The following is a 10,697-nucleotide window of genomic DNA, read 5'->3' on the forward strand; positions in this document are numbered from 1 at the left end:
ACTTAAAAATAGCCAGCTGGACAATTCTGGGCCACTTGGCTAGTATGTTTTTTTTCTTATCACACACTGACCGTATAGTTATGTCCGACCAACAATTTGTTTTAAGATGGCATTATCACGAGACGACGTTGATACACAATTTGCCTTGTTTTCTAGAAAGTGATGTTTTGACAGACGTTACCTTATCTGTGGGATCCCGGCAAGTGAAAGCTCACAAAATTATACTGGCCATGTGCAGTGTTTATTTTCTCCAATTATTCCAGGTAAAATAAAAGTAAACGGATTTCACGGAATTTCGAATTCATCTGCTTTGAGATGTTATAAATAGGACGACATGAACGAGAGTTTATTTTTAAAGTTATTCAAAAGGTTCATCACCATTCCATTGAGGGAATTTTATTGTTGCGTGAAAGTGGTTGGGTTTACAAATATTTTAGTTGGATCCTTCGCAGGAAGGTTTTCTGGAAATGTGTGATTCACTGTTTTTTTTTTGTAGATAGGGTACTCATCACGGCAAAGAAACGCTATTTCTAAGGAACCGAAAATAGCACAATTTTGAAAATTGGCAGTGTTAACAAAAAATGTTCGCTTTATCTGATGGAAATATTTCCATCCTCATTTCAATTCCGGTTAAACAGGAAGACAACCCCAACTGTTAGATATTTATAAGAAAATATTTTTTAATGCCTACTTTATTAATTTGATTTTTGAAATCTAGACTGTGGACAGCATTTCTCCGAATATACCTAATTTTGCAATGTTATTGGGAATTTTGTTGGAATAATTCGCAGTTTGCAATTTTATTCAAAAAGGAATAACCAATAATTAGGTTGTTTCAAAAGTTTTGACCGTTTTTAAAAGTCTACTTTAAACTATAATATGGCAGTTGAATACTTATTGAATTCAATAGTCGATTAATTACGTGGGCATAGAAATTGTGTGCTCGGAATTCGATGAAGTCAACGAAGACCGATTTTGCTTGATCCTGATTTTGGCGAAGGTAGACGTTACTACGTGGTAGAAGATCGATCATCATGAAAAATGATAGTCGAAGTGCTTGAAAAGATGGTAGTCGATTAGGGAGAGTTCTGGAAAGTATGGTGGATAAGGCAGAACTTCGACGCTCAATTCGTATAATTTTCGGACGTTGATTTGTGAAACGTGCGGATGGACGTTGTCGTGGAGCAAGATCGGACCTCTTCTGTTGATGAGTGCCGGCTGCTGCAATTTTTGGCATATTTTCTCGATTTCACCGTACAGTAACCATGATTTTCTTTTGTGGGTTTTCGTCTTTCGAAAGTGCCTGGGTAACTCATCGGTGTCCAAGCACTGTCCTAAAGGTCTCCTCTTGTCGTAGAGGATGCGTACTTTTCATCAGACGTGATGATCCGATCCAAAAAAGAATCGTTTTAGTTGCGCAAAACCAAAGAAGAACAGAATGATCGTTTTAACATATTTCAAAACATTTTACTCACAGTCAAATTTTAGTTTCAAACTATGTCAATAATTCAATTCCTATAACTTTATCCTACAATTTTTTCTCTACTGCTAGATTGCAAATCAAACTTCTTGTTTTTCCTACAGCTTCATAGTGTATGATCACTGCTGTGATATGATGGAAAAAGAGAACTTTTCTGGCGAATGTCACGATGGAATATTTCACTTATAGGTACTATGATTAAAACAGTATCAATATCATGTAAGGAAGATCAAAACAGTTTTTTATTTTCCTCTTGAAGATGATCATTTAGTGATTGAAACGCACGTATCGAGGTGTTGAAAATAACGGTTTGGTGTGGGAAAAAAACTCCAGTAATATTTGTCAGTTATTCAATGATTAAATTTGACGTTTGAGAATATTTTGAATTAGGTAAATTCTTAAAACTTACTTGCGATTGAAGACTGTAAAGTTCGGAATTTGCTCACCTGTGATTGGTCTCGAAGGTGGTGAGTTATGAGTCCTGTCCACTGTTATTGTTTCGAAGGTGTGAGTTATGAAACAATTGCTTACTTATCCAACAAGAAACTGTCATAAAATTGTTATCTTCCTCAATAGTCAAAAAAACTTTCACTATTAAAAATTCGTTTGAAGACTAAAAGTTTAGATTGAATCGCAGTAGTGAATATTTTATTTTGTCTATTTCATTTTTTTATGTTCAATCATATTCTGGCGTTTCACGTTAACAATATTTCATTTTATTGCAAGAACCCAATATTTTTTTCAGGAGATTAAATCATCACATCCAGTCGTGATTTTACACAATGTGAGTTTCGAAGAAGTAAAGGCCATCTTGTCTTTTGTGTACAGAGGTCAGTGTGTGGTATCTCAAGAACAACTTCCAAGTTTGTTGTCTGTTGCCAAAATGCTAAGGATTCAGGGACTGTGTGATATGAAGGTAAAATCAAAGATACTTCAACATCAGTTTTTTTAACTATCCTCAGTAACCAATGTTATGTCTATGCATGGGTTGTCAATAGATAAATAAATAGTACAGTTATTCAAATGTAACAAATTTATTTAATAATTAACAACCACAACACTATACTACAATTATACCTTGTAGGTAATTATTGCACTCATTCCACTGTTGATTTCTTAGCTTTCGAACTAATTTGCGTTGTATTGAAACTGATGTGTGGCTGTCTCGTATATATACCACATTCGAATAATCTCATTGTTCGTTCGCAAAAAGATGTGATGTCACGATTGGACTTCTGTGTAATAATACTCTAACCTCGGTTGTTTTCAAATAACATTGTATGTAAAACACTATTTTAATACTGTACTTTTGTTTTGCAGATACCCGATGACAGACATATACGAAATGACTCGTCAACGAACATTGACCGCGTTACTGAAACAATGGTGAATGAAAAAAAAATAAAAATTTGTGATAATTTGCAAAACTTCAGGGACCGCAATACAACTGAAAGTATCAATATAAAAAGACAAGTTGATAACAGACTGCCCATTCCAGATTTTAATCCTAACGAAGCTTATAAAACACAGGCTTGTTTTGACGATAAGGCTATGCCGCGTAAGTAAGAATAATAGCTTTGTTTAATCTCAGTTCCCTTGTTTAGTTTTGATAAGGATGAGTAATCATTTTCTTGTTGGTCAGTCAATAGTTTTTGTAATCTAGTATGAGTCACCGAGTCTTTCAAAATTTAAATCTACTATTGAAAAGTTCCTTCTCTAACACTGTTTTTTATAACATTGAAGAATATATTGACCTGGCAGGGTCTTCAACAAAGGAGTCAGCAGCCTCAGCCTTCCAGGCCAGTATGACCAGGAATGCAGACCAGAGACAATCTGTTAAATCTTCCTATCGAGGAGAGTCGTTTTTGGCAATTTGATGCCAATTTAGACATTGCTAAGTAGGAGTCAAGAGCTTTCAACGCCGCTTGACTGCTCGAGAATATTTTATATTGACTTGTGTATGAGGTAGAATTCTTCCAATCTCTCCACAAACTATTCAATAGCATAAATTCGCGCTTGAAATACAGTCGCATAGTTTCCTAGGCAGGTTGATATATCTGCCCTGGGTCTGCGACTGAAAATACCTGCACTAGAATCTGAAAGTGTTTTTGATCCAAATATGAACCAACAACTATCTGCTCTTAATATTTCATTCTCCCGAAGGATCCAGTCCTCTCTACTCGGTAACAGTACTTTATAAGGCAGTTCGTAGTTGACAGTTGGAGGCATAAAGTCAGAGGTCATTCCTAAAATGCTGTGTCTGTTGTACAGACACAGCAGTCTGTTGTACTCTGCATTAGATTGATTTGTGCAATTGGCAATATGCACAAGGGGTGAAACTAACCAGGTTCAATTCAATGCCACAAAAACTCAGGCATCGGTTTTTTCAAAAAAAAAATTATCCGAACCGGATATAATAATGTCAGGACAGATAATTCCGCTTTCTCCTTCAATAAATTAGTTGAGTGTTAAAATGGACAAAAATAATATGTCTTGGCACAATCATGTCGCTAGAATTGCAAAGGTTGTTTCTCAAAAGCTTGGAACACTGTTCCGGACCAGAAAACTGTACACACTTCAGCAAATTTTGATGCTTTATAAAGTTCAGATCAGACCTTTTTTGGAGTATTGTTCTCATTTATGAAGCTCCGCCCCTAAGCATACCCTCAAGCTGCTGGATTCCATCCAGAAAAGAGACATCCGCTTGATTGGAGACGTGAACTTATCTTGCAACCTTTATAGTTTGGAAAATCGAAGAAAGGTTGGGGGATTTGTCTCTCTTCTACAGATACTTTCACGGGAAAAGTGACTTAGCACATTTGATTCCACCAAGAGCGGTACATATCAGAAATAAGCGACGGACTGTGGCTGCTCATCGTTTTGAGGTTCAACTCAGTACACCCCGAACTTCACTGTTTAAGAACTCTTTCACTTGGAGAACTGCGTTTATGTGGAATAAACTTCCTGAAAATGTTTTTCCAAATGAATTTAATCTACAGCGATTCAAATCAACCGTGAATCGCTACTTTCGCACAGGTACCGCTCTTTAGAGCGTCTCAAGGATTTTCCTGTAGTGCTTGTGTTTGGTCCTTAAAAAAAACAAAAAAACTCTGTTGAAAAATATGCGGAGGCAAGGTTCTGTTACAACCTAGGTGAAAAATTGGCTAGCTGATATTTTTAATCATTATTGTTTGAAGTCATTTTTATATTTATGTGTCCCTGGATTTGTCAAAAAGTGTAGATCTTCACAGACAAAGTATATTTTCATTTGATTTGATTACAGTGATAAATGAGTCCATTCCTATGAAATTTGAAGACGAACCATACGCGCTGATGAAGAAATTTGCGCCAAGAGACTCTCCAGAGACTTGCAAGTGCTTTCTATGTGGAAAATACCTCAGTAACCAGTACAATCTTCGAGTTCATATGGAGACCCATGAGGAAGCTTTTCATGCCTGTCAGTCTTGCGCTCATGTCTCTAGAAGTAGAGATGCTTTGCGAAAACATGTATCATACCGACACCCTGAAGAATATCAGACGCGGAAACGAAAAAAGGCAGACACCTGATACCAGCAAAAAGTGTAGATTAAAAAGAAACGTTAAAACCAAAAGTCTTTCAATTTCCCTGTAGTACCAAGAACCTTGGTCCTGAGATAGCCTTTCATCATTAAAAAACTTTCCATTTTAACGTCATTCTTGTAGTAATTGCCAAAATATTTGAATCAGGTATAGCAAGCGCCAAACGTGATGGCGAGCCCGCCCCTATGCGCACAAATTCATTTTTAATGTAACCCCCAGTACAGCTCTTACAAGACATAGAAATGCTCTCTTCAGAGGCGTATCAGTACTTGTCCTCCAATGCTGTTGGCGTTCGGTATTGTCTGAATAATTTGTGTTGATTCTCAAAAAAATTAATCGCCTAACAAAAAAACAGTCATCAAGAGTCAGGCACGTGAAACAATTTTTAAAGTGTTCAATTATTTTCAAAGCGTTAAATGTGAGTTGGATACGTCATCAAATGTGAAAAATAAAACATATTTCGCTACAGGTAACATTAAATAAATTTAAAAATAAATATTTCAACACAATTTTTTATTTTGTATTAGATATTTCAATAAGAACCATTGAAAGAATGGTTAAAGAAGAGGAGCAATTAATTTCTGCAAATAACGAAGGTGTAAAATTTTCCACCCCCAGAAAGAAGCGGCCTAGAAGAGCACTTAGTAACAGATATTCCCGAGTATGAGTATTTCCATATTAGACGAATTATTTACGACTTTCATGAGACGGAACGGTGTCGTATTACGGTAAAAAAGTTCCAACACAACATTAATATATTAGTAACACAACTGATATATTAGTAAATTTCGACTCAAAAAACATTGATTCTTTCTATTGATGAATTCCAACAAAGCAATGGCACGTCTATGAAGAAGGTCAGAGACATATAGTTCGCAGTGAGCTGTAAATTCCAAATTATAAATAAGAAACAATGTTAATGCTATACAAAAAAGTACAACTCTTCATGGTGACGTTGAGCAGTGCCGAATTTTTTCCTTTTGAAAAATCTGATGAAATTACTTTTTTTAATGTCCAGATCGGAAGAAGATTCCTCTCCACAATGAGTAGAGTCGAATCAGATGTGTTCCACGAGACCTCCTATGAAATAATGTTCAGAAATAGTGAAGACTAGCTGTTGCTTGTGACTTAGTTCTGTATCTGTAGAGTGGGGAGGGTGAGTGTAAACCCATAGCCAAACAATTACGAACAAGCAATGATGAGTGAGCAGGTGCATTACCATGATGCAAACGCCATTTATTGTTTTTTTTTTATAATACCAGACGTTTTCTTCGAATTGTTTTTTGCAAGCGGCGCATAACTTCAAGATAATACTCTTTATTGACTATACGTGCGTGTGGCAGGAACTCTTGATGCACTACGCCACGGTAATCGAAGAAAACAGTGAGCAAAACTTTGGCATTTGATCGAACTTGGCGTGCTTTCTTTGAACTTGGATTTCCTGGGCTCTTCCATTGGGATGATTGGACTTCGGTTTCGATGTCATAACCGTACATCCATGATTCTAAGCAGTTATGGCCCATTCAAGCAAATCTAGATCGCTGTTAATGTCATTTAACAATTCCTGAGCGATGCTCATGCGACGGTTTTTTTGGTCAAAACTCAGCAATTTTGGAACGAACTTCGCTGTCACACGCCTCATGTCCAAAATTTCCGCAATCCTCAGTAACTTCTCTAATATACTATAACAATTTTCAATTGAAGGTGATTCATTAGCAACGTCGCACTTGAAGTGACTAACGGATAATCCTCTTACCAACTCTGCAGAGGTGTACCAAAATAATATTTTTATTTATTTAAACACATAGGTAAATACGTAAAAATTGTTCTAGTTGGTGGCGCTACCTGGTGTCAAAGGTAAAACTGATTACATTTTCTTATTATGCCTAATACAGTACTTCAAAAAGAGAACTACAAAGCAAATAAATAATTACTTATGTTATGCTTATGAAGTTTCAGAATCCATCGACTCGTCCGAAGAGGAATCCCCAGTCACACTTAAATCTATTATCATTTGGTCGACAACAGTGTTTTCCATCCCGTCCAATCTCCACATTTTCTCTTCTTCATTGATCATATGGGCTACAGCATTAGCCCAATCTTCTTTCCGTATCCGTTCCATTGCTAGTTCTAATAAACGTTGGATATCAGAAATTTTATATGTCACGTTTTCACGAGCTACGTAATCCTTAATTGGAGCCCAGATTAATTATATCAGGTTTAACTTGCAATGGTAAGGAGGAAGTCTCAAAATGGTGATGCCTTCAGCACGAGCTATTGTATCCACCACATGCTGCGATATCTGTCACGATGTTATTTAATGACACTCATAAGCTCGGCCTAAACCATGTCCTCGGAAAATGGAATTCCTTTTTATCCTAACCAACTCTGCATGTCTGATTTTCTGGTGGTAATAGTTGGCAGCTGTTCTACTAATCGGCTGTGATAAGAAGCGTTATCCATTACTATTACCGAATTTGGCTCGACTCGTGAAAGAAAGAATTCAAACCATCCTTCAAAGCGTTGGGCGTCCATGTCTTCGTGATAATCCCCCGTTTTTTTGGAAAAAAAAATTAGTGCACTATCGTCTAAAAAGCCACTCTCGCTACCTATATGGGCGACAATTAGTCGTTGCCCTTTACCCGTTAGTCCGCGTAACCCTGTTGATAAACCGTCCACAAATGCTTGACGATAACTAGTTACAGTAGTATCTTGCCAGATCTTAGATACTGTGTGACCAGCATTCACCCACGTTTCGTCCAGATAATAAATCTTTTTGTGAGCAAAACGCATTTCTCTAATAGAGCGAAGATATCTCCGTCGCCATGAGACTATATCCTCTCTTTCTATTAAGACAGATTTACAGGATCGTTTGTCATATATAAATTTTAAATCTTCTTTTATTATTTTCCTTAACTTCTCTTTGCTCATTTTTGGAATGAGATCATTGTCCTAATGGATTCGAGGGTTGGCGCTTTATTCTCAAAAAAGAAAGAATGAATGGTATAGCGTACAAAATTTTTCGGTACTCGTCCAATTCAATTTTTTTCTACCACGACAATGTACTTTTCGAGCATGCACAATCCCAGTCACCTTTTTTTCACGTACAATGCGTTCAATTGTCGACACGGATATTCCCGTACAGCTTCCACTATCCGGAGTGTATTTTCAAATTTTCGTACACTCTACAATCTGTTTTTCTTCTAACGACATAAACTTCTGCTTTCTTTGTACATTACTTGGACCTGCTATGGCATCCATCTTAGTACTATAAAAATAAAAAAATTCAATCATATTATTCAGCTATTTGTCAGTTGTTTACTTACCTCACGAACTATTTTAAAGTTGATGTATTTTGAAAAACTCTTTGTGAGATTTTCACTAGAATAGATTAACAAATCCGCAACACATGTTTCGCTGCACAGTAGATTTTTCAAGCGTGTTCACTAACAAACTGAATTCTACATACATTGTGATTTATATATACTTTTCGAAATATTACTATCTACCTAGAAACTAATAATATTCTAGGAACTAATTAATGACAGTCATACATGAGTTTAACGAACATTTATGTCTGAGTTTAATGACTAGGTCAACTAATTATCTCACAATAAAGTGTGAATGTGATGAAAAACAAGTATTGGCCAACTCTATCTTACATTTTAAAGTTAATAAATATAACAGTATATTTAATAAATATATTTAATAAATACAAAACAAAGTCACCTTTACAAGAAACAGAACACACTACGCCTATGCAGATAAGGATGTTTGATAATGAAGAAACCGAATGACTAGTTATGGCATTTTAAGGACGCAATATAATAGACCTGCGAAGTGTTGATCAGTTTACCGATGTTTCAAAGTATTTAACGAACTGGTTCACCTATTTGCTTGTACATCCTAAAAATATGCAGAAGCTATCTTGTTACGGGGGGATAAATTTTATGGAATCATCTTACTTTTCAATTATTTACAATGGAGATGCATAAACAATAAAAATAACCCCGGTAAGAATTTAGTTCTAACATTCAACATTGTTGCCGTTAACTCTCAGTTCAATTTGTATATGAGTTACTTTCAATTGAATATTGTTATACTACAGTGATTCGACGATTCTCAATAACAATTTTTTTCATTTTCATCTTTTCTTGATGTGCTGGGGCGTCTAGGACGAGCGTTATCATTCACATCTTTTCGACTTTCTGTGAAAAACTTGTAAAAAAATTCATAGTACAATCACCGTATGTCACTGTCAACATTTCAAGTGTTATGAAGTGATGTGCTGGGGCGTCTAGGACGAGCGTTATCATTCACATCTTTTCGACTTTCTGTGAAAAGCTTGTAAAAAAAATTCATAGTACAATCACCGTATGTCACTGTCAACATTTCAAGTGTTATTTGGGTGTTTTTTCACACAAAATTTGTTGCAAATTCTCTGATCCGTTTTTTTCGATAGCAGAAAATCGCCAAACATGTAAAACACCCATAACTTTTATGCCTCTCACCAACAAACTAAACATGATGAATAGTTGAAACTGTGAACATATGGACATACGAGACGTTTGTACTAATATGAAAAAAATCGCTAATCGAATGTATGTAGCCCGCGAAATTTTGAACAATCACCTTATTTTTTGTACAATCTACATACACCAAATGTTGAGTGAAGATTACCACAATATATTAGTGAAAATCGCAACCACATCCGTTGAGCCATTTTTGAGATTATCGCACACAAACAGACGAGAGATCATTTTCACATTCACTAATACATCTATTTTTATTTCATTAATTTTTTTAATTTATTTGTTCAACGGGTAGTCCCAATTAAATTTTGTTATAAAAAAAAAAGAATGTGTAAAATCTTAACTAAATTAGAAATATTAAATACATAATACAATATAAAACGCAATACAATAATATAATGATAAATTGTTCAAGTGAAATAAAACTGTTTTTCTTTGTCAATATCATTCACCTAAGTGTAAAAATGTAAGAGAAACCACAAGAAAACTCAACAGTTAGCAGATAAAATATCAAGTTTTTTGGCAAATTGCAAAATATAATCCAACTAAATTATTTTTGAAACTCCTGGATATATTTTCAACATAAAAAAGGCAACTTTATATTCCCTAATTACTTTTACGTTGTTAGGGAGAAAAATTATATATTTATATTCAATAACACTGTTCTTATTGAAAAACATTTTATAATGTTATGTTATCTTATGTTATATTCTGTTATGTATTGTTACAGCCCATTTTCCCAGTATTCTTATAAATAATTTCCTAATAATTAGCAACTTATTTCCGGATGTTGGAAATTTCCCTACCATTCAATAATTTTCCTTTCAAAAATATAATTATAAATCTCCCAGTATATTATTCAGTGGTCTCCGTGCGAACTAGCAAATACAATCTATGTTCGCGCCACTCCTACCCTATTCCTTCGAATGAAAGGTGCGATTTCAACAAAGACAGAGAAACGGTCAAGTGTTGTCTCTCGTCTCCTCGAATCCTTTCAGCAAATATCGAGTTTTTTTTTAAATAGGTTTGTTGATCACTCGTCCCACAAATTTTGGAATTCTTGGTGCATGGTGAAAATAGAACATTCAGTCAATAAGTGAGTGTAC

The 10,697-nt window shown here is 35.3% G+C and overlaps 1 protein-coding gene across 1 annotated transcript; it reads left to right on the top strand.

Annotated features, from left to right (window-relative positions):
- Nucleotides 1–5,091, top strand: LOC111514015 (zinc finger and BTB domain-containing protein 24). The gene is made up of 4 exons (XM_023170242.2): nucleotides 1–263; nucleotides 2,226–2,396; nucleotides 2,801–3,038; nucleotides 4,764–5,091. Exons 1-4 carry the CDS (start codon nucleotides 45–47, stop codon nucleotides 5,045–5,047), a joined length of 912 nt encoding a protein of 303 aa, XP_023026010.2. The 5' UTR covers nucleotides 1–44; the 3' UTR covers nucleotides 5,048–5,091.
- The last annotated feature ends 5,606 nt before the right edge of the window (nucleotides 5,092–10,697 follow it).

The sequence above is a fragment of the Leptinotarsa decemlineata genome, unplaced genomic scaffold (assembly GCF_025532065.1).
Source record: "Leptinotarsa decemlineata unplaced genomic scaffold, Ldec_3_MD MMD2_tig00001393_RagTag_RagTag, whole genome shotgun sequence".
Taxonomy (NCBI): Eukaryota; Metazoa; Arthropoda; class Insecta; order Coleoptera; family Chrysomelidae; genus Leptinotarsa; species Leptinotarsa decemlineata.